Source organism: Drosophila rhopaloa, unplaced genomic scaffold (genome assembly GCF_018152115.1).
Source record: "Drosophila rhopaloa isolate 14029-0021.01 unplaced genomic scaffold, ASM1815211v1 contig_178, whole genome shotgun sequence".
NCBI classification, from domain to species: domain Eukaryota; kingdom Metazoa; phylum Arthropoda; class Insecta; order Diptera; family Drosophilidae; genus Drosophila; species Drosophila rhopaloa.
The window spans coordinates 9,809,716-9,834,219 of record NW_025335059.1 but is presented as its reverse complement, the minus strand read 5'-3'; the positions used below and the strand labels follow the sequence as shown (position 1 = coordinate 9,834,219).

Sequence of the window (24,504 nt, the reverse complement as noted above, 5' to 3'; positions counted from 1 at the left end):
ATGAAAGTGACTGCCGCCCCGGGAGTTTTGCTCCTGTTTACGTTTCGGCCCCGAAACATTTAAATTTAAATATTTTCGCCTATGCCCTGATTTATTATTTCAAAAAGCAAGAATCCTTCCCCAAACTTGGTTTCACGCCCGAATTGCGAACCGCTTTTATTTGTCTTGACTTGTCAACTGAGGTGATTAAAATTTAGACATTCCCAGGCCCCAACTCAAAGAGTATTGTCAAGCCGAAAAAGAAAAATTAAAATGAAAAGGGGAAGGTATAAGGCATGCAAATTAGTTGGCGGGTAAAAGATCCCACAAAGAATGACTCTTTAATGCGGCAAAGCGCCGCAGGGTAAATCTCAAAATTAATATGAAAGGCACTTAATGACCTACAATCTGAATACATTCCGAATTAGCTGAAATGCCACTTCACAAAATTAATCCTTTTCGTTTCTGAATGGATTGCATAACTGAAGAACCTTTTTTATGCATTTAACTGCAATTATACACTTGTTATGCACATCTCAGGCCGCGGCTTCATTAAAATGTTATTTGTTTTTTTGCGTACAAATTATATGAAATGTTGATTTGCACGAGAAACCCCTGTTTTGCCTGCAATCAAATTACCGAGGTATTGGCCACATCATACCTCTTCCTCTTCCTCAGTTCCTCTTTTTACATACCCTCTTGAATGGTAACTCATTAAGAATTGCTCCTTTAACTTTTCACTAATTTTTTAACTTGTTTCGAAATAAAAAAAAACTTGTTTAAATAAAGTCATTATGATATTAATTTCAATTGTTTATCATTTCAAAAAAGAGTAACGTTTTTATTTTCTACTTGAACAACATATAATAATATTTATTTTAAATTTTATATAAAGCTTGTTTTTGTTTAGTTAGTGTATACCAAAAGTTATGAATGTCAGCAAGCTACTGTGTTCTTGGGGGCCTTTCGTTTTGTGTTTATTTTAAAACAAGCACTAAATGGTCCCCTTGCGGCAATTTTATAAATATAAAATCCAAGCCAGAGGCTAAAGTACATTTCAGATTTTATGAGGGAGTTCAGGAGTGGTTTAGTAATAAATAAAACAAATTTTAAAAACCATCTACAAATTAAAAAAATATAACCAACTTTCGTGTTTGCATTGCACCTTATTCAGTATATTTCGAAAGCCATAAATATATGTGCATACATTGACAGCTGTCTCTGTGTACAGCAGGTTTTCCCTGATCCCTCTGAAATCCGCTACTGTATTCAACGCCTGCATTAAATTTTCACTATTTCCAGCAGGGGATGGAGTTGGGGAAATGTCGGCGCCATTGGCCACGTCAATTGAATGGTAGGCGGAAAGCCGAAAGTGTTGGCCATAAGTCAGAAAACATGAATAACAAATCAATTCAGTTTTAACGGCGCTGCAAATTCCTCAACACACACAGTGAAAGCCGAACAGAGAGCCCATTCGAAAGGTGAGAAAACGAGGTGTTGAAAGTGGAGAAAATGGGAAAAGTGGGAAATCGGAGTAAGGAGAATCTAAAGAGGTTTTCCCCCCAGCACACAGATACTCCCGCACACACACACATTTGGCTGGGTGTTAATGGCGGGCTGGGCGTCGGGCATTTTGAATCTTTAATGGAAAATGGCCCGCCTGCTTACACATCCCGTCCCCGCCCCGCATTTCCTTTCCCCTCGACTGTGCCAGATTTTTTAGGCATGTTTGCATACACTTACGGCGAGCAAACTATGCATATGCATGTGTGTATGCTCGCGGGGTGGAGTCTAGGCTCTTCCGCCCCCTGGGCGCCCATTGCCCCGCCCCTTCTCGGTGGGCTCTCTTTTTTATGCGCCCCGGCAAAATTGTCCGGTAATAAATTTTCAGCGTTTCCTGCCGACAAAGCGCCGCACTTTACAACACTTTTGGCATAAACAAACAAATACGTACACTTGAGAAAAAAGGATATTTGTATTTATATTAAAATTATAATTCTATATAGTCAATAGAATTCCTTTTTATACCCTTGCAGAGGGTATTATAATTTCAGTCAAAAGTTTGCAACGCACTATAAAGTATATATATTCTTAATATTATCACCAGGAGAGTCGATACTGTCCGTCGCCGTCCGTCTGTCCGTCCGTCTGTCCGTCCGTCTGTCCGTCGTCCGTCTGTCCGTCTGTCCGTCTGTCCGTCCGTTTCTACGCAAACTAGTCCCCAGTTTTAAAGCTATCTGCTTGAAACTTTCCCAAAAGTTGTCTTTCTATTGCAGGTAAATATAAGTCGAACGAGCCGATCAATTATAGTGCCATATAACTGAACGATCGAAATGCCATATCTTTGGTGTTTTTAAAGTTAGAAGTTGGGATTTTCTATGGGTTTTATTTTGGCTAACAAACCGACCTCCAAATTTCATAAGGATCGGACGACTATATCCTATAGCTGCCATATAACTGATTGATCGAAATGCCATAACATTGGTGTTTGTAAAGTTAGAGGCTGGGATTATGATTTTATATTTGGTTAATCAATCCGACCTACCAAATTCCAAACATATCTTATAGCTGCCATATAACTGATTGATCGGAAATGCCATAACATTGGTGTTTGTAAAGTTAGGAGGCTGGGATCTTCTAGATTTTATATTTGGTTAATCAACCGACCCACCAAATTTCATAAATCGGCCAATATCTTATAGCTGCCATATAACTGAACGATTGAAATACATAACTTTGTTGTTTTTAAAGTTAGAAGTTGGGACTTTTTAAGTATTAAGAATGCATCATATGAATAATTTTGGAGAATATAATTTATAGAATATTCTGCAAGGGTATATCAACTTCGGCTCCGCCCGAAGTTAGCTTTCCTTTCTTGTTTTAAACCTAATTTGAATTGATTTTGATTGTCATTTAAGCATAAACAGTTAATAACATAAGTTATGTTAAAAACTTTTAAAATCGAAAGCTATTTTTGTCATTTTTAAAAAATATTTTTGTATCTTACTGTAAAATGTTCCACATACAAACTTATTGCTTAAAACCAAACTTTTAATAACTAAAAACTATAAACTAACTATTTACCACTTCTACTCAATTTTTTCTGCGTGTACGTGTATGTGAGGCGCTGGCCATGCGTGTGAAAGGATGTGTGTGCGAGGGTGTCGGTGAGGTGTAAAGGTGTAGTGGTGGCCATGTAACGGAAGTTAAGTACACACTAAGTTGAACTCGTGCGCTTGTAGCGGCGCTTCCTTCATGTGTTTTGATACTCTCTCACACATGAATACTTCTCCTCTTACCCTGGAAAAACCCACGGCCACTCGCTCTTCATTTTCCGACCCCCGCCCCATCCCCCGGAAAACACCTTTCTTCCGCTATTCGCTTGCAGGTGAAAATGTTTGAGATTCTGCCGGCGCTGTCCAAAAGCTTAGAACAAAACTTTCCTGGTATGCCATCAACATTGATGTTCCGCAGTCGCAGCACCTCTTCGTCCACCTTTCCCCCGAGAGCCTTCCGCTTTTCCTCGGCCCCTCCCACTTTTCCACCGCCCCCTCTATTAATGCCTTTGAGAGGGTGAGTGTGTTAAGTATGTTTTTTGAGTAATTCGTGTAGACAAGAGCTGCTGTTTTAAAAGAGGAGCACAATGGGAGATGGCTGCTCCTCTCGCATATAATTTCTTTGCCAGGCGTGAATATTTATGTGCTAGGTAAATGTTATTATAAATTACCCAGAAGTTTAAAACTCAGAGTGAAAAGCTTTCGAAAATTTCAAAAGTACTTTGTATATTCGTAATTAGCACCGATTTAGCCTGGCTAATGCTCCAAACTAGGTCTGGCACTTTTGCTTATGTGTTTCGATTTTAAAGTTTACATAAAACATTATTTTTTTGGGAAAGCAGCTTGAAATTATCTAAAATTTGTACCCAAATCGGTGTTCTTAAAATAAAGAAAATTATTTTGCTTTCACATTTAGATGAATCTTGTAAGCCTTAGGAAGTTAAACGAAATAACTAAAATAACTAATACTGAAACTATTTTTGATTGAAAGGCAAATATTATTTGATGATCCTTTTAAGATTTAAAACAAATCACTAAAATAACTAAGACAGAAACTATTTTTGATTGAAAGACAGATTATTTGATGATCTTTTTATAAAACCAATAATATTATTTCAAATATATTTTAAAATGTGTACTGCCTTGCTATCTATTATTCTTTTAATAATATCAATTTCGTACTTTCTCCACAGTGGGCAGCGTCAGCAGAAATCCAGCTCAAGTGTTGGTAAGCTGGCCTCGTTGTTAATAGAACACTTGACAACACTGGATGTTTATGCACAGGTGGGGGGTTTTCAAAAGGTGAGTATGAGATGTCCGTGTCTGTTTATGTAGTACGCTCATTAACTGTCATTACACAATTTCCATAAAAAAAATGCTTGTGTGCTCGCGTTTAGTTTTCTCCGCCCTGGGGCTTCAACAAAAGTTGCCTCTTCTTCAGACTGAAGCCCACTATATGCCCCACCCACATGTGTGCTTCCGAGTCTTTGTTTGTCTTTAGAAAAAAACTTTTTAAATTGTGTTAAATATTCCATTAAACAGAAAGCTTTTTGTATGCAGTTGCAAACAAAAACAAAAAAGAAAACAAAAAAACTCTCAGTGGGAGAGATAGAGGAAGAAGCAAAGATACGCGTGCCGCAGATAATTTGCTTCAGTTAAAGGATGTACACTGGGAAATGAACCCAAAGTTATCAGTTTTACAAGCCATGTCTATTGAACTTAAATGTGTACGAAAATACTTATAACAAGAGTACCAATAATCTATATTCTTGCAAGGCATAATCTCCATTTGAAGAGTATATGTCCCCTTTACTTACCTTATATTGTTTTATATACTAATACCGTTTGTGTATTTATATATATATTTTCATAAATTACTAAAAATCGCGTTGGACCTGACACCAATACGAGACATCTTGCCGAAAATCGAGCGACCAGACAGTTGCAGTGCGATCCTCAATAGGAGAGGAAGATTTTTTAAAGCTCTTAAATGTATCTTAATTTTGTAATTTGATTTAAATATTAAAAAACATTGGATTATAAATCAGTGCTGTTAAAAGCTTTCATTAAGGGGTCGGCTGTAACATTCTTTAAAAAATCTGAATATACGAGAGTACAAAGAAACAACAACTGCGTCTGAACAATAAAGTTCCGTAGTAACAACAAACAAAAAAAAAAAAAAAAAAAAAAACACCAAACACCACAAGTTGCTGCGTCTGAACAATAAAGTTCCGTAGTAACAATATTAAACATAGTCTAGTTCCGATAGCGGGTTAACTATTAATTGGTGCTCGACTGCGTCTTTAAGAACAAGAAAGTTCCGCAGTCCCGTACATTAACCGTAATCGTGACACGAACTTAAAATTAACTGCGACATTTATAATCAGTGTATACACACCAAGCGAAGACAGAAACCGACAAATAAAGTCTTGCGAGGACACTCTACGTATTGGTGTTAGTGATTCGCGAAAAGAACAAAACTATTACTGATTCCACGGTTTGACTTCTGCCAACTAAGGCTATGAGTAGGGGCATAGCTAGCGAAAGCAAATAAATTCTCCCCCAACAGGTAGAGAAGCTCACAACCAAAATCAATTTCGCGAAAACGTAAAAATGCTTCCACGGGGAGATGATACTTCGGTATGCGGCGCTTGCAAAAAAGATCGGCCCGGGAAAGACATAATATGGGTTCAATGTGATAATTGCAAAACCTGGTACCATTTCTCTTGTGTGCGTGATGAAAGCGCAAATAACCTTAAAGGCTGGGCCTGCCCTCCTTGTGAGAAGGATGCTACCGACATCGTGAAGACCAATACAACTGCACAGCAAGGCTCCGCCGCGCAGGGATTGCAAAAAGAGCCGAAAATGAGTTTACAAGAAACACCCGGTATAAACATGTCAACTAACGTTCTTATGTTACAGATGCTTGAGGAAAAACGAGAGGCTGAGCAGAGATATATTGAACAAAAATATAATATTTTGTCGCACCAACAGGATTCCAACATGACATGGACACCCACAACAATGGGCCCCAGCAGCGTTCAATTATCAGCTCGACAAATACTACCAGCTGATTTACCTACATTTAACGGAAATCCAGACGAGTGGCCCACCTTTATAAGCGCCTTTGAAAACAGCACTTCTGCTGCCGGCTTTTCAAATGTCGAAAATATGCTTCGACTTCAAAAATGTCTTAAAGGGAAAGCCTACGAACTAGTCCGAGACAAGCTTTTGTTGCCAACCATGGTTCCCGAAGTTATAAGCACATTAAAAACATTCTTTGGTCGTCCAGATCAAATACTGGATCGCCTAATTGAGAAAGCTAAAAGAATTTCGGTAAACAAGGACAGGCTGGATTCACTTATCGACTACGCCCTTGCAGTTCGCAACATCTGTGCTACCATGGAGGCCTGCCAACTGGATGCACATCTAAACAATCCTATGCTTGTTCGTGAGTTGGTTGATAAACTTCCAAATCAATACAAACTAAACTGGGCAATGCACCCAAAAGATGGCTCCATAGCAAATGTAAAAGCATTCAGCGATTGGATGTATAAGATCGCAGAAGCAGCCTCCACAGTCGTTTCCACCTCATACTCAAGGACGAATAATGTACACACTCATACCAGCTATAATGATGTACAGCCGCAACATGCGGAATCGGAGGAGCACCCACACATAGCCTACCGATCCGAGAACTCACCTTGCTTCGTATGCCAAAACGCACAGCATCAAGTCGCTCAATGTGAACAATTCAAAAGTCTCACTTACGAAGGAAGGCAACAGGTTGTTCGCGACAACAGGCTCTGTTTCAAGTGCCTAAAAGTTCATGGCCGTAGATGCTTTTCTACTAATGCATGCGGTGTTGGAGGATGTGAGTCAAGGCATCATCCCTTACTTCATAAAGGCAAGCAAAATATCAACGTTGTCACGTCTCACCAGGTTAAATCAGCTGAAGTTGAACAATATTTTCGTATTGTGCCAATACAGATCCACGGCGACAATATTGAAGTCGACACCTTTGCTTTCCTGGATGAAGGCTCTTCGGTCACACTGATAGACGAATCATTCTTTAAACGTTTAAACATTCGTGGCACCCCCGACCCGATTTGTATGCAGTGGACCAATCAAACCACCAGAAGGGAGGGCAATTCCGTATGCTGCAATATTCGAGTCGCTGGAGCAGGCGCCACAAAAACATATTGGCTAAATAATGTTCACACCGTGAAAAACCTAGGCTTGCCAAAACAGACGGTAAACGTACATGAATTGCGCATCAAGTTTCCACATCTAGATGGAATACCCCTACAATCTTATTCGAATGCCGAACCAATGATTCTCATTGGAACCAACAACTGGAAACTCGCTGTACCACGAAGGCTCAGAGAAGGAAAATGGAATGATCCCATTGCGTCTAAGTGTATGCTCGGTTGGGGACTGCAAGGCTCCACAAGCTCCAAAACTGCATTTTCCATGCACCACTGCCAGTGTAACTGGGACGAGATTGAAAAGAGTATTAAAGAGAGTTTTTGCGTTGAAACTGTTACTCCAAAAATGTTTCGCTCCGTGGATGACGAGAAGGCCCTTGAAATATTGGATAAAACTTGTTCGAAAAATGAAGGCCATTATCAAGTAGGACTTCTTTGGCGCGAGAATAATCCAGTTCTTCCGGACAGCTACAACAACGCAATAAAAAGGCTAAACTGTCTAAAGGCTAAGATAAACCGAGAACCTGAACTTTTTGGCAAAATTGAGATGCAAATAAATAATCTGCTCGAAAAAGGGTATGCATCCGAACTGTCCAGTGCCGAACTTGTTGAACAGCCTGAACGCGTGTGGTACCTTCCAATATTTATAGCCCACAATCCAAATAAACCTCAAAAGGTCCGACTCGTCTGGGATGCGGCTGCTAAATCTCATGGGAAGTCACTCAACGATTTCATGTATACCGGCCCCGATCTACTACATCCACTTACCGAAGTATTAATGGCGTTTCGAGTTGGTAAAATAGCTGTTTGTGGCGACATTGCTGAAATGTTTCACCAAATTCGAATCCTGGAAGCAGATGCGCACGCTCAACGTTTTGTATGGTACAACAAGGAAACGCAGGCTATCAGAACCTTTGTAATGAGATCTATGACATTCGGAATATCCTGTGCGCCATGCATTGCTCATTATGTTCGCGACAAGAACGCGGAGGAATACAAGCTGCAAAGCCCGCGTGCATTCGAAGCCATTACCAAGGCTCACTACGTCGACGACTATATAGATAGCCTAGGAGACGAAACCGAAGCAATCGAGGTTACACTGAAGGTCAGAGACATACACGCGGCTGGAGGTTTCAATATAAGGAACTGGGCTTCTAATTCACCCGAAGTCTTGAAACATTTAGAAGGTGATTCCCTCGACCTACAATCGCCAAAGGAACTCGGAGATCCAGAAAAAGTCCTCGGTATGTTTTGGGAACCAACAACTGACATGTTTAAATATGTTTTCAGATTTGCACGAATGAAAAGAAACGTCCTTTCGGAAGAAGTCTTGCCAACCAAACGCGAGGTACTGCAAGTGTTGATGTCCATATTTGATCCATTAGGATTCCTATCCTGCTACACTATTGGCCTCAAAATGCTTCTTCAGGAAATTTGGCGCACAGGCATAGGCTGGGACGACATCTTACCAGGACCTCAGCTGGGTTTTTGGACGAAATGGAAAGACTTGCTACCACAAGCTACAACTATTCAAGTACCGCGTCATTACTCGCCCTTACTTCGTATGGCAGATTTCATTGAATTACATACTTTCGTGGACGCCAGTGAGTACGGATATGCCGCCGTGTGCTACTTTCGGATAGGAAAAGGGGATGATATAACTGTGTCACTAATCGCAGCAAAAAGTAAAGTGGCTCCCCTCAAGCCACTTTCCATACCCCGCATGGAGCTACTTGCTGCTGTAATCGGTGCACGTCTATCCGTCAAAGTGCGGAGCACTCGTAACATAAGCGTCGATCAACACACTTATTGGACCGATTCAAGGACAGTGCTTTCCTGGCTGACGATGGACCCGCGTAAATTTTACTCTTTCGTAATGCACCGCGTAGGAGAAATTCTGGAGACCACAAACGCTGGTCAGTGGCATTGGGTGCCAACAAAGCTTAACGTAGCAGACATGGCGACAAAGTTTATCAGCAAACCAAACTCACAGGAATGGATTAACGGCCCATCATTTCTTCAACAGTCAAAGGACCAGTGGCCAAAACAGCCCACTTTATGCCCTTCTACAAAAGTCGACCATAATGAGGTTCGGAAAACGGTCTTGATAATCAGAAAAGATAGTATAGTTGTGGTACCATTAAACGTTGAGCGCCTTTCTAATTGGAAGCGCTTATACCGGGCAACGGCAACTTTTCTGTTATACTTGGACATTCTTCGAGCTAGATGCAAGGCTGAGAAGATCAAAAAAAAGCTAACGCTCGAACAACTAACGTCGGCTAAAAACCTACTCTTCAAGAAAGCACAGCAAGACAATTTCAAATCGGAACTTGAGACTCTTCAATCAAATAGATTCATAAGTAAGCCTAGTGTATTAATTGGACTGAATATTTACATAGATAGTGATGGAATATTGCGTACTCAAGGCCGTTCAGATACCATAAATCAAAGCCGAGACCAAATTGTCTTGCCAAAGCGTCACCACATCACTCAACTTATAGTAAAGGAATTTCATGAAACCAACCATCACATGCTTCACGAGGGAACAATTAATCTAATCCGCAGCGAATATTTTATTCCCCAGTTACGTGTTGTTTACAAATCCGTACGGAAAGCGTGCCAAAGATGCAAAAATAATACGGCGATCCCGGAACCACCTCAGATGGCACCACTACCGCCAGCTAGAGTCGCTAGCTTCGAGAGGCCCTTTACATACACCGGAGTGGATTTCTTCGGTCCAATTCTTGTTAACGTAGGCCGACACAAAGAAAAACGTTGGGGTGTACTTTTTACATGCCTCACTCTGCGCGCAGTTCATATAGAGATAGCCCACAGCCTTGACACTAGCTCTTGCGTAATGTGCCTGGCAAACTTTATGTCGCGACGTGGGACGCCCAAGGAAATATTTTCCGACAATGGAACAAATTTCAAAGCAACTGAAAAGATCGTCAAAGAGGAGCTCAAAAATGTTGAGTTTGACAAGCTCGTTATAAAATATGACAAAATTAAATGGCGCTTTAATCCACCTGCTGCACCACACATGGGCGGGGCATGGGAACGTTTAATTCGATCGATTAAAATGGTACTCAAATCCATTTCCCCGAACGCCAATTACAACGACGAAAGTCTCAAAAATGCTCTTACAAGTGCAGAATACATAATAAATTCCCGCCCACTGACTTTCGTTTCCTTGGAGGCAGAAGACGATGACGCACTTACTCCCAACCATTTATTGCTAGGATCCGCAGATGGCTTCAAGCCTCCATTAACAAGGGAGTCAAGCCCGAGACAACGTTGGCGCCAGGCAAACGAACTAGCCGACCTATTCTGGAGGAGGTGGGTGAAGGAATACATGCCAATAATCACCAAGCGATCTAAATGGTTTCCCAAACGACATCCTCTGGCAGTTGGCGACGTCGTAATCGTAGTGGACGAAAATCTGCCCAGGAACCTTTGGCCCAAAGGACGAATTACAGAGGTCGTCACAGCCAAAGATGGCCAAGTTCGATCTGCTACTATTAAGACTCAGCACGGTATTATGGTACGGCCAGCAACCAAAATAGCTGTACTGGACGTTGCTTCTAAGTAAATGTAAACACCCATAGCTGTTTACGTGGGGGGGAATGTTACCGCCCCAGTACATTTTGAAACGTCGATTTATTTTCATAAATTCATCGGTTGGACCTGACACCAATCGAGACATCTTGCCGAAAATCGAGCGACCAGACAGTTGCAGTGCGATCCTCAATAGGAGAGGAAGATTTTTTAAAGCTCTTAAATGTATCTTAATTTTGTAATTTGATTTAAATATTAAAAAACATTGGATTATAAATCAGTGCTTTTTAAAAAATTTTTTTAGGGGGGGGGTGTAAAAAGGTGCTTTTTTTTTAAGTTAATTGTAAATACTTACATTTTGAACTAGCATACAAACAGATTTACCTACAACTGTTATTAAAATGTCCTGTAACAATTTTCCTTTTTTATTTTTTGGCCACATTTTACCTAATAAATCTGAATATTAAAAAAAATCTCTTTCTTTTGCTAAAGTTAATAGATAATTCGGTTTTTAGCAGTAGACGAGCGATACGATAAAAACATATATAACAAGAAAGGAAAGCTAACTTCGGGCGGAGCCGAAGTTGATATACCCTTGCAGAATACTCTGTAAATTATATTCTCCAAAATTATTCATATAATGCATTCTTAATACTCATAAAAAATCCCAACTTCCTAACTTTACAAACACGAAAGTTATGGCATTTCCGATCAATCAGTTATATGGCAGCTAGAGGATATAGTCGGCCGATCCTTATGAAATTTGGTAGGTCGGATTGATTGGCCAAATATAAAACCCATAGAAAATCCCAACTTCCTAACTTTACAAACACGAAAGTTATGGCATTTCCGATCAATCAGTTATATGGCAGCTATAGGATATAGTCGGCCGATCCTTATGAAATTTGGTAGGTCGGATTGATTGGCCAAATATAAAACCCATAGAAAATCTCAACTTCCTAACTTTACAAAAACACGAAAGTTATGGCATTTCCGATCAATCAGTTATATGGCAGCTATAGGATATAGTCGGCCGATCCTTATGAAATTTGGTGAGTCGGATTGATTGGCCAAATATAAAACCCATAGAAAATCTCAACTTCCTAACTTTACAAACACGAAAGTTATGGCATTTCCGATCAATCAGTTATATGGCAGCTATAGGATATAGTCGGCCGATCCCGGCCGTTCCGACTTATATACTGCGTGCAAAGGAAAGAAGGGTGTGTGCAAAGTTTCAATTCGATAGCTTTAAAACTGAGAGACTAGTTTGCGTAGAAACAGACAGACGGACAGACGGACAGACAGACGGACAGACGGACAGACGGACAGACGGACAGACGGACATGGCTATATCAACTCAGGAGGTGATCCTGATCAAGAATATATATACTTTATAGGGTCGGAGACGTCTCCTTCACTGCGTTGCACACTTTTGACCAAAATTATAATACCCTCTGCAAGGGTATAAAAATCTATATTATTAACTATTTATTGACCATTGGAGAAATCCAAAAATGCTATTAATGTTGGTGAAATTTCAAAGAAACTATAATTAATTGTCTTCTGTCAGTCTCTTCAGTTAGAAACCATCATTTGTTTCGACTTCCGTTCATGATTAATAACCGTAATTTTGTCAAACCATTTTTTTCTAATTAAAGGGCATATTTTATTTATAAAAATTTAGGTTAAGTAGGTTGGTCATTTGCTCACAATTCTTGGATCCCTAAATGTTTTTGCACCAGGAGTTAAAAAGTCTTTTACTGACACTATTTGTAAAGATACATAATCTTACTAAGAATATAACTTATTTGAAAATTTTAATTCCGAATTTAGCTCGATTGCTAATGTTATTTCTTTCGAAACACAGTTTTTATTTTCTGAGCAGTAAAAAGTATGCAACGTTTAATCAAAGTTAGGGGGCTGAGTCACAGCTACATTATTATCAGAGTTCTGAACCTAGGATTGCGTCTGGGGGAGAAAATCGATATCCCACGAAAATCGAAAGTGTCATTAAATCGATTGTGGCCCACCTCTAAGCACACAGTAGGCAGCGAGAAGCAGAAAATGTATAATTTACATGTTTAATTTAATTACAAAAAGTTCGTTGTGCCAGATCTCGATTCTCGATATTCCGCAACAGTCCGTAGTCCGGGAAAACTGGTGAAAAGCAGCGCAAGTGAGGAGGAAGTCGCTCAAAACGTTCTCGCCTGGTTTTCCATTCGCCGCGGATTGAAAGAAAGTCCCAACGAACGAGGAAAAAAGTGGGTGAAAATGCCGAGGAAAATGGGAGGAAAGCGGGGTGCAACGCTGGCGTTGCTGTTCGCCTGCGGACTACTGCTGATAAGTACGGCTAAAGCCGCAGATTCGGGTCCGGAATCAGATGACTTCGAGGATGGATATGTGGAAGATGTTCAGGTTAGTGCGGCGTTGCGATCCGAAAGATAAAAGAGTGCAAGAAGTACACGTCAGTAGAAGCTACTAGAAAAGCATGGTTTTGGGCGGTGGAGAGGGGAGAAACGGGGTGGTGTGGCCGGCTTTTTCAAACTTTATGACCCACAATTAGCATGCGAGTGTGTTTCTGAGTTTCCACAGACAAATGCGAGGGAAAATATTTACCCACAGATGAGGTCAAGCAGATAGCGCTCTTTGACATATTTATTGCAGCCCTAAAAATGCTGAAATCTGGTATTCCACAGGTTACATCACTTAAGAGAGAGAACTACATAAGATAAAATCATGGGCGTGTTTCCGAAGAAATTACTTCATTAAATCTGATGATTTTAACAAGCCTTCAATATCCTAACGCTCTTTATGGCAGCCCTAAAAATTATGCAATCCAGTAATTAACACAGCTCATCATTGGGATAGTGTTACAACAAATTATAAAAGTTAAAACTATCAGCAGTTGAGTGTGGTTTTCAATTAATTCTTAATTCATGTCACTATTAAGATTGTATTACGGGATCAACGATAAAATTCTAAATGTTAAAAAAATTTTGCCAAACCAATTTTAATTAATTTTTGAAAAAAATTAATGGAAATAAACCCTCTAATATAATTTCGATATTTATTAATTTACGGAGAATATTAAGTAATGTTTAGTTAGTTTTTATAGTTATAAACTCACTTTATCAGATTTTTTTTCTATTATTCTGCCCGCTGGTGTAACGCTCTCCAATTTAAAACCACGCCATCCACTTTTTACTCTCATTATCACTTTCCCTCACTGACAACCGCGTGTTACGGATTTTATAGCTTCTTATCTAACGTTTTACATTGTCTTTCAGGAGGAACCAGCCACTGAAGGCGATGAGAAATTGACCTATGAGAGCCCGGTGATCGATGCCAAGAAGTTCCACTTTGCGGACCACTTCGACGATGTGGAGGCCTCCAGGAAGAAGTGGGTGCTGTCGCAGGCCAAGAAGGACGACATTGCCGAGGAGATCTCAAAGTACGATGGCATCTGGAACTGGGAGTCCCCCCAGCGCATCGTTTGGGCGAATGACCTGGGTCTGGTGCTCAAGTCGAAGGCCAAACATGCGGCCATATCCGCCCCTCTGCGCCAACCCTTCGAGTTCAAGCAAGACAAACCGCTGGTGGTGCAGTACGAGGTCACGTTGCAGGTTCGTCACCCACCAAACCGCTCTGGGATTGCATCAGCCGCCGGGCAAATCCAATTAATACCCGCTTACTGACCCAATTCTCTTTCTCCCTACTTTTTTTAGGAGGGTCAGGAGTGCGGCGGCTCGTATCTAAAGCTTCTGTCTGCCGGAAAAGACACGGAACAACTCAAAGCGGTAAGTGCGGGAGGCAATGCCCTCATAGCTCATAGCTGCCCGAACCCCAAAGACCATAAACCATAAACAACCCCCGAATCCGAATCTTTTTATTCGTAGTTCAATGACAAGACACCCTATACCATCATGTTTGGACCGGACAAGTGCGGCAACGATGTGAAAATGCACTTCATATTCCGTCACGTCAATCCAATTAATGGCACAATCACCGAGAAGCACTGCAACAAGCCAAAGTGAGTCCATTAATAAAAACAACTCTTGGTGAGCTGAAAAACCAAGCGACGAAAGCTCATTCAAGTGTTATAATTTTCTATAAATGTGATGAAAGGAGCATATGACGTTTTATTAAAAAAAACACCACTAAACACTTAAACCTATCTGAAAAAGTTGGGTTAATATGTTTAGTTGCCTGTTCGAATATTAAATATGCATTTAATATGAAACTGGCAAAAATGAATTTAATATCCGTCATTTTGCAAACGTATAATCTATTTAATGATTCCGCATGAATATTGTGTAAAATCACCTTTGTTTGCAAAATTTGATACCAAATGCTTTACGACCTTTTTCACCCTGTGGTTTTCGTCGACACTATCGTGGACTTTTGTCACCAGCAGTGAAAAAGGAAAAAAGCCTTATATTTAGAATCCTCCCGATGATTAATTGGCTTCTGGTCATTTTCTTTTAGGAACCGTTTGGAGGAGCCATTCAAGGACAAGTTACCCCATCTCTACCAGCTGGTGGTGCGTCCCGATAACAGCTTCGAGATTCGCGTGGACCACAAGATTATCAACGAGGGTTCCTTGTTGACTGACTTCAAGCCCCCGGTTAACCCGTCCGCAGAAATCGATGACCCCAATGACCACAAACCAGAAGCGTGGGACGAGCGCGAGAAGATCCCAGATCCCACGGCCCATAAGCCCGAAGACTGGGACGAGGATGCTCCACCACAGTTGCCCGACACCGGTGCTGTCATGCCCGATGGTTGGCTGGAGGAAGAGCCCGACATGATTTTCGATCCGACGGCCAGCAAACCCGAGGACTGGGATTCCGAAATCGATGGCGAGTGGGAGGCTCCTTTGGTGGATAACCCCGTCTGCGAGAAGGCCGCCGGCTGTGGCAAGTGGAAGGCTCCGCTCATCCCCAATCCCAACTACAAGGGCAAGTGGCGTGCACCGATGATCGAGAACCCCAACTACCAGGGCAAGTGGGCCCCCAGGAAGATTGCCAATCCTGATTTCTTTGAGGATCTCAAGCCCTTCCAAATGACGCCAATTGTAAGTGGTTTTTATAAGGGGTTTTTTGTCGTTCTTGGCATAACAATATCTTTGCTCTTTTTTAGAGCGCAGTGGGTCTGGAGCTGTGGTCCATGTCCAGCGACATTCTCTTCGACAATCTGATCATTACCGACGATGTGGAGGTAGCTCGTGACTTTGCCGCCAATAGTTTCGACATCAAGCGTCGCTACATCGATCGCGAATCGGTAAGTTCCGTCCCAACATCCTCCTTTTGTTTCCTCCACAAAAACACACAGGAAAACATAATCGAGTGACCATTCTATCCGATCTAAAGAAAACCTTGTGGCACCGCCTGATGCGCCGCATGAACTACAAGCCCGGCTGGTGGGCCCTGTACTTCCTGTACCTGCTCATTCCGGCCAGTTGCTATGTTTTCTATCTTTACCGACGCGCCAAAGAGGTTGGCTCCGGGCCTTATTTTTTTTCTTAAATTAGAAATACGTTCACCCACATTAACACTGTCATTTTGGCCTTTGCACATTGCACCCGTAACTGTTACTGCTACATTTGGCTTTTTCATTTCGTAGGATTCATTTGTGAATAAGGTAGTCGAGCTAGCCAAGACCTATCCCTCGATCTGGGGTATTGGCCTGGTTGTCATTGTGGCGCTGGTTGCTATCACCATCTACTGTAGATTTGGTACCGCTAAGAGTCAGGTAAAGTAGCTTGTTCGGAGCTTTCGTTTAAGTCATATTTATGATTTGATTTTCTAATAATGTTCTTAATTAATAGGACTCGGCTGCCAAAAAGGCTGCTGCCGAAGCCAAGAAGTCCGACGAACCGCAACCAGATGATGAACCCGAGGCAGAGGAGGAGGAAAGCGATCGCGCTGCTGGAGATTCCAGCAAGGAGAGCACGCCGCTGTCCGCTAGTCCCAAGAAGAACCAAAAGTCTGATTTAGATGATAACGATGAGGAGACCAAGGCGGCGGAGAATCAAGAAGAGCCCGCACAGACTGAGGTTTGCTTAAAAAGTTATAATATCTTACTTCTCCATGCTAAACTAATGTTCGTATATTTAGGAAACTACCACAAAAACTCGCAAGCGTCAGGCGCGCAAGGAGTGAAGCCGGCATCCTCAGATGCCGAAACCAAAAATACTAAAAATCTAAAACAAACTTAATCCAATTCCAAATGCCAGTGGTTGCAGAAACATCGAATCATTCAAACATACATTTTGAAATATGTTGAATTTTCGCAACGGCAGCCGACACATCTCCCTCAAACAACAAAACATCCACACAAACTTACATACGGAGAAACACCCACACACACATATGGAGAAATAAACACACACTCTCACACTGTAAACATACAGATTCTAGTGAAGTCTCTAATTTAATTTAATAGTTCACGCGGTTCGGTTTAGTCAACTCTATACGTACTTTGCTGTATTATCGTTGCATTTCTGTTGTGTTCGACCATCTGTCGCCTTCTTTATCTCCTATATTCCCTCCCCACAGAACCATACGATACCCTGCTTTATAGTGTTTAGTTGATGTGCTTCATCCTCAACCAAAAACCTTTTGATTTGTGTAAAAATAAAAACACCAACTAGACAATTGAGGGAAACAAAAAAAAAAAAAGCAAGCAAACAAAGAAGGAACTAAAGCAGAGAAATTTAATGGCAAACATCTAGTTTAATATTATGTAATTTAAACGAAATTTAATAGTATGATAGTTATACTCAAATTTCCATTTTCATTTGTATCGATGAAAATTTACAGCGAAAAATAAAACTAAATGTCAAAACCAATACAACAGCGTTTTATTACGACCAACTACCAGCAGCTAACTGAAAGGACTAAGGAGAGCAATGTCGACAGGTCCTCATTCAACCCCAAAAAGGCAACTCCACATTTCCATTTGGGTGTTAATTTAAATGTCAACCCCTGATGTTGGGATAGATCAGATACGAATCGGATTTATTATGCTCGATGGTGCGTGTGGCGTCGACCAGACTAGACACATTGCATTTGTGCGGTTTTGGGGCATTTCCCCAAAAATGTTTTCATTATTTAGCTGATTGGTTGATCTGGCGGCCGTTTGGAATAAAATACATTTAACAACAATTTGCAAATCAAGAAAGAAGGCCGGCCTATTTTGAAATGGAAGGAAACCCTTGCCAATCCAATTCATTTTCAGTAACGATACAATCGACATGTGGATTAGAGGCCTCCTTTTTGTCGCTCTGAATAATTCAATTCAATTTCCTAAGCTCATAAATATGCCAAACCAGACAGGCAGTCCTTGTTAATGGAATTGTTATGACAACAGTAAGCCGATATGACGATTTGCATACGCCGAAGTCGAGGGAGTCACATAGAGGCCATTGAAAATTAGATTTATGTCCGCCAAACAGATGCGAACTTGACTCCACGAATCCCTTCGATTGCCAAAAACTGGAGGGCAATTCAATAAAAAGATTAAACGATTCGCTGATGTCTGGCCTTCTGTTGGTCTCACTTAAAAGGATTACAATTTTGCGGCTAGACTGCGCCGTATATTAACATAGAATGGTACGGATGCAGCAGCCGGGGATTCCCTGTAATTCATGCATAGACTAAGGCACCAAGGGTTGCCATTGCACCAGAAAAAATAAAACCACAAAACCAACCCGTTGCCTCAGTCTGCGTAAGCATTTTAATTTTAATAAAAATATTTTCGTTTGTCAAAGGCAGCAGCGGCCTTCTGAACCCTTCAAGCAGACACCAAAACGACGGATAAACCAACTGAGATCCCAGACTATATCCCCCAATACCCAGGGGTTAGGGCTTTTAAGTGCTCCGGGTTTCCGAGTAAGCAGAACTGGTTAAAAGTATTTTTTTGGCATGGGTCAGCACTGGACACCCGAGGGAGTTCCCCAAATGTTGGAGGACTTTATTGAAGTTAGACGCTAATCGATGCGTAAGCAAAATAAAACGCCATATGTGGGGTTTCTGCAGAAAACAGACCCCATCAACCCCATAGAAAAATGGCAATCTTGGGGTGAACCCCGAGGGTGGCAATATTCAGTCGTTCGAATACATAAGGGGCCCCATTATCCAATATTTTGGCAAGTTCCGTGCAATTAAGCCGGGCATTATCCGATGAAATCGCGGAATGCCCCGGGCAGGAGTTTCCCCCTTGGTCCAACAATTAATTGACGAGCACTGCAAGCTCAATTTCATCATATAGATTACGTGCCGCAGATTAAAACTCATAAAAATATATTAATTGGTTTTTGAATCTCTGTGAGATTGGAGATTTATTTGATTTCGATATTGCCTTTACTGATTCTAGACGGCGATTATCGTCTTAAACTATTTCGAAACAAAAAAAATCGGGCACGACATCCTCTTTCTTGCAGTTATCGGATAAAAGTGCAAATAAACCATTATAACAGCATTGGACACTAGCGCCGACTTAAAAATGCAGCAAACTGCTAAGAGCAGTAGAAAAATAAGTATTTTCATTTTGAGACTGAATTATATTTTCCATTGGAGCCCCATTTTTATACTCTTAGTGATTATTAAAACTTATATATACATATATAAATATTGCGATAACCTGGGAATTTAACCTTACTTTTTCAATCAACGGCTATTTCTATGTTTAATTAGCAAAACTATTTTTATACCCTTGCAGAGGGTATTATAATTTCGTCAAAAGTGTGCAACGCAGTGAAAGAGACATCTCCGACCCAATAAAGTATATATATTCTTGATCAGCATCACCAGGAGAGTCGATCTAGCCATGTCCGTCCGTCTGTCCGTTTCCACGCGCCGCAGATTAAAACTCATAAAACTATATAAATTGGTTTTTGAATCTCTGTGAGATTGGAGATTTATTTGATTTCGATATTGCCTTTATTGATTCTAGACGGCCATTATCGTCTTAAACTCCTCGGAAACAAAAAAAATCGAACACGACATCTTCTTTCTTGCAGTTACAGGAGAAAAATGCGAATTCACCATCATAACAGCATTGGACACAAGCGCCGACTTTAAAAATGCAGCAAACTGATAAGAGCAGTAGAAAAATAAGTATTTTCATTTTGAGACTGAATGATATTTTCCTTTGGAGCCACATTTTTATACTATACTTTATATATATACATACATATATAAATATTGCGATAACCTGTGAATTTAACCTTGCTTATTCAATCAACGGCTATTTCTATGTTTAATTAGCAAAACTATTTTTATACCCTTGCAGAGAGTATTATAATCAATATTGGTCAAAAGTGTGCAACGCAGTGAAGGAGACATCTCCGACCCTATAAAGTATATATATTCTTGATCAGGATCGCCTCCTGAGTTGATATGAGCATGTCCGTCTGTCTGTCCGTCTTTTTTGCTTCTACGCGAACTAGTCTCTCAGTTTTAAAGATATCGAATTGAAACTTTGCACACACCCTTTTTTTCTTTGCATGCAGTATATAAGTAGAAACGGCCGGGATCGGCCGACTATATCCTATAGCCTCCATATAACTGATTGATCGGAAATGCCATAACTTTGGTGTTTCTATGGGTTTTATTTTTAGCCAATCAATCCGACCTACCAAATTTCATAAGGATCGACCGACTATATCCTATAGTTGCCATATAACTGAACGATTGGAAATGCCATAACTTACAGAATATTCTGCAAGGGTATATCGACTTCGGCTCCGCCCGAAGTTAGCTTTCCTTTCTTGTTTTCGTAATAATTTTCTGAAAGCTGATCAGAACTTTTTGATACTAAGACTTTGTTAGTAAATCAGCCCAATTAAAATTATTATTAGTTTGTAATATCTAGAAATTTATTTATTTTGTTTTGACGAACGCAAAATCTGAATACCCCAGAATAATGTAATTCTCATTCAAATGAAAATGGTACACATGAATTTCAATGCACAGAATAAAAAACGCTAAATAAACACAACTATAAGATAATTGTAACTTACGTTTCCCTTAAATAATGGTGACCTGAATGCTCGGCTTATTAAAAACATTTACGAGCAGTAACCATCTTAGGAATGTGCAAAAATGTTTGGATACTTAAGAAGATAATTGGCTAAAAGTTATTCAAAATATTGCTGTTTGTCCATAACTTTACCAGGCAAATCTGACTAAAAAGTGGATTGCCTTTATGGTTCATAATTAAATTTTCTCTTAATCTAATTTAAAATATTGTTTTTTTATTTGTGATATTGTGGTATCTATCTATCTGCTTAACGCAACGAATTTTTTAATTAGGGAACCAAAAAAACTTTTAAAATTGATTTCGGATAATTTCAAGAACGGAATCAAGAAATGCTGTTTTGGATAGGTTCTTTTTTTTTTTTCGCGCGGAGTCCAAACGAATAAAAATATTTCCTATTCATTTTTGAATAAGAAGCTTTTTTATTAATAATATTAGCAGAACTTACCCTTAATAAATTGTTTTAGCCAATTTTCACACTATTTTTCTAAACGCTTTCTAGCGTTACTCTACAGTACCTACCGTTCTACGTCTATTTTACATGACCTCTGAAAATAAGTAAATTTTGTACTTACAACTAGGGTGACCGTATTTAAAAATTGTAGAAAATAAAAATTATTGCCATTTATACATATTGGTTAATATTCAAACAAATTAATTAAGATCGTTATAATTATTTCAAAGTCAACTTGTGTAAGAAATACTAGTCATTTTTAACATTAACACGATTCAAGGAAAAAGTCCTATTCCATCTTAGTTCTAAAACCAGACGCGACACGATACTCTTCTTGCGGCGACACTGTGCTAAGAAACCGACTAATTTAAAAGATGATGATAGTCTTGGTGCTATTTATTATTATATCCCTTATTCAACTTAAACTAAGCGAATCAAATGCGTAAGCAAAATCACAATTGTATCCTTGACAGTTAAGACGGTTTAATTTCTTATCGACTTCATGCTGGCTGTCCTATATAAACAGGATTTGCGCATTAGACACCTTTTTGAATGCATTATTAGTCGGGTCCTGTCCCGCATGGCTATCGTTTTCGTCCTTGGCGGTGGTCAGCCAATCATTAATATCCTTGACCAGCTCCTCGAAACTCGCAGTCCGGTGGTGTAAAGACAATAAAATTTTATTGTAAATCGTTTATCTTCATTACGCGGCCAGCGTCAAAACTCTGCAAATAACCGCAGCTTGAGAAAAGTGGAAAACCGGTTGATAGTAACGAACGGTGGCTGTCATAAATGCGCCGTTGACCAGCTCGGGGTTCAAGTGTCCACCCCGTCGAGGTCCGATTCTATTCCCTAGTCCGATTGTCCACCCATTATCTTAACCCATTGCAACCCCTGCAATGACGCGAATGCCGCGAATGCATGAGTGACCCCTTCGCAATTATGCCTCCTTTGTGCGCCGCTTAGTTTGTCTTTTCATAGCCTTGTTCTTGAGATTAAGCTTTTGTTTTTCCATTTAACGCTTAATTTCAACATTTCGATGCCCTAACGCGATTTGCTGACCCCTTTTGGGACAAGGAGCAGGATGGTTCCGGGATCAGTTACACAATATCCCATCGCTGGTCCTTTGAGCAAACGCAACTGACCGCAACTAAACAAACACTTGGCTTGACCAACGGGTTACGCTTCGATTCGCATTTGACTTACGACACAAAAAATTTTTAATTGCATTAGAAAAGCCTGCATTGGGTTTTCCATTGTTATTTGCCTTCGAGTTGTTTGTTTTACCGGACGGGACCGCTTAACCTTTTCCTAAATTCCTAGCCATTGTCCGCCGGTCAGATTTTAATGCACTTTCCGGTCAGGAAAGTTAAGCGGATCAGTTTCAGTTCGAGCTCCGACCACAAGCCCCTCCTCAAGCTCAAATTTCGATTTGCATGTGCTCGATTGGATCGCACGTTTTCGCTCATTTTTCGGCAATTTTCATGAGCACTCCCAAAAACCCATTCAGCCAGAACTCAATTTGCCGGTATCATAATTTTGTAGGTACGTGCGCTGCACGCTTTTCTCTACATCGCCACAACAAAAGAACTTTTTACAATTGCAAGAAGAAATTAAGGAAACATCCAAATTGCAGAAAGTCGATGGTTAAGATACTCTAAGTAATTCATTAGATTTTATTGAAATATTTTCAAAGATAAATTTGAATTTCTTTAAAAGATATAACATTTGTATTTTTTTTACTCTGACGATTTTACAACTTCTTTGGTATTTCTAGCTCGGAACTTATAAAAATATGAAATACTGTTTTCAAAATACATTTAAGGCCCAACAGATGATTTATTCGTTAAAGGATAGATACATTTGAACCCAAACCAATTATTTTCTCTTATCATATGCACAATTAAATGGCATACCTTTGACTTAACATACCCTCTGTAAGGGCAACCTGCAATATAATTTGCCGACGCTCCCCATTCTGATTCGATCCTGGCATCCTGCCTCCACACAATATTGCGTGACTTTACGTGGGCTCCGAAATTGACTTTGATCTGGCACTCATTAGTACTCGCATTGCACTCATCGTCTGCACACACAGACTCCGACTCCCCATGCAAACGATATATTTATGCAACGTCTGCCGCCCAAAAAATAAAATTGCTCAATAAGTTCACAGCAATGCCGACGAAGGAGGATTGGATCAGGTTGGCGTGTTGCCAAAGGAATCGACTAGGAGTGCCCACATCTCCGTGAGTGGGCGATGCAGATTGAGCTGAAAAAATGGGTGTAGTGTGGTCATTGTCTTCGGAATATATTTCACAATATATCTGGTGCTACAGGAAGTGTCTGTACAGGCAAATAAATTCCTTATTTGGACGGCTGTTTTAAAACAGTATACCATCAGGTTGTCTTAAACAAGTTCAACGAATATAGTAAGTTATGGAAAGTTCTTAAGAAATAGTATACCATTTTATAAATAATTTTATATTGCTGAGTTACCGGTCAAACATTTGCAGCTAACCTGTCCACACCTGTTTCCCTGCGAAATCAGACTTTTGGCATACCCTCAAGTAGACCCCACGACACGGTTCAAATGCTAAATAGCCCAGCTCAAGAACCACCCGAAATTGCGCGCTTTTTCCTCGGGTTTCCTGCCCGTTTTTTGAGCATTTTGAGCCAAGACGACCAGCCAGCCAGCCACTTGCAGTTGCGTTACACGGTCCGGCGACCTCAACGCTCCTAGTTCCCCTTTGAACCCCGCCCCTTCCCCGGCGGAAGAAAGCCAAAATGCATAAAAAGAAACACCTGATCAAAATTTCAAATTATATTACAACGAAATGCGCTAAACATAAGGACATAGCTCGTGCTACAGATGTCTATGCACCCTCTATGCGGCCTGGAAATGCTTTGGTCTAATGAGCACCGCTCGGGAGTCGATCGCTGATGTCGCAGTGGCAGTGGTAGTGGCAGTGGTAGGCACTTTGACCTGGCCCATAAGGAAAAACTTCGACTTGGCCGCTGTAATTACGCGCACGAGAAAGAGACGGGGCTAAGCCAGGCGGAGGGAGCGAGAGAGCCACAAACCAAGAAAATTCATAGCCCATTGAAGGTTGGGGTCGCGGTCGGGGTCATTTTGAATCTACACTAAGACAAATTTTAGCAAAGGATGTAATGGAAAATAAATATATAAAATATTCTTAGGACCGAT

At 40.5% G+C, this 24,504-nt stretch overlaps 1 protein-coding gene across 2 annotated transcripts; it reads left to right on the top strand.

The window, feature by feature from the left end:
* The first annotated feature begins 12,824 nt into the window (after nucleotides 1-12,824).
* On the top strand, nucleotides 12,825-17,651 carry LOC108039693 (calnexin). 2 transcript variants are annotated; one of them, XM_017116770.2, is made up of 9 exons: nucleotides 12,825-13,216; nucleotides 14,089-14,424; nucleotides 14,527-14,598; nucleotides 14,698-14,831; nucleotides 15,287-15,875; nucleotides 15,941-16,081; nucleotides 16,424-16,552; nucleotides 16,629-16,856; nucleotides 16,918-17,651. In XM_017116770.2, the coding sequence occupies exons 1-9, from the start codon at nucleotides 13,073-13,075 to the stop codon at nucleotides 16,960-16,962; spliced, it is 1,818 nt and encodes a 605-aa protein (XP_016972259.1). In that variant the 5' UTR covers nucleotides 12,825-13,072; the 3' UTR covers nucleotides 16,963-17,651. The 2 variants fall into 2 exon arrangements, with proteins under 2 accessions (XP_016972259.1, XP_016972260.1); XM_017116771.2 differs by lacking the exon at nucleotides 16,424-16,552 and adding an exon at nucleotides 16,171-16,296.
* Nucleotides 17,652-24,504: the final 6,853 nt, after the last annotated feature.

Coding starts and splice junctions, on each gene's coding strand:
- LOC108039693 (XM_017116770.2), top strand. CDS start 13,073: ATGCCGAGGAAAATGGGAGGAAAGCGGGGTGCAACGCTGGCGTTGCTG. Junction 13,217..14,088: donor GATATGTGGAAGATGTTCAG/GTTAGTGCGGCG, acceptor ATTGTCTTTCAG/GAGGAACCAGCCACTGAAGG. Junction 15,876..15,940: donor CCTTCCAAATGACGCCAATT/GTAAGTGGTTTT, acceptor GCTCTTTTTTAG/AGCGCAGTGGGTCTGGAGCT.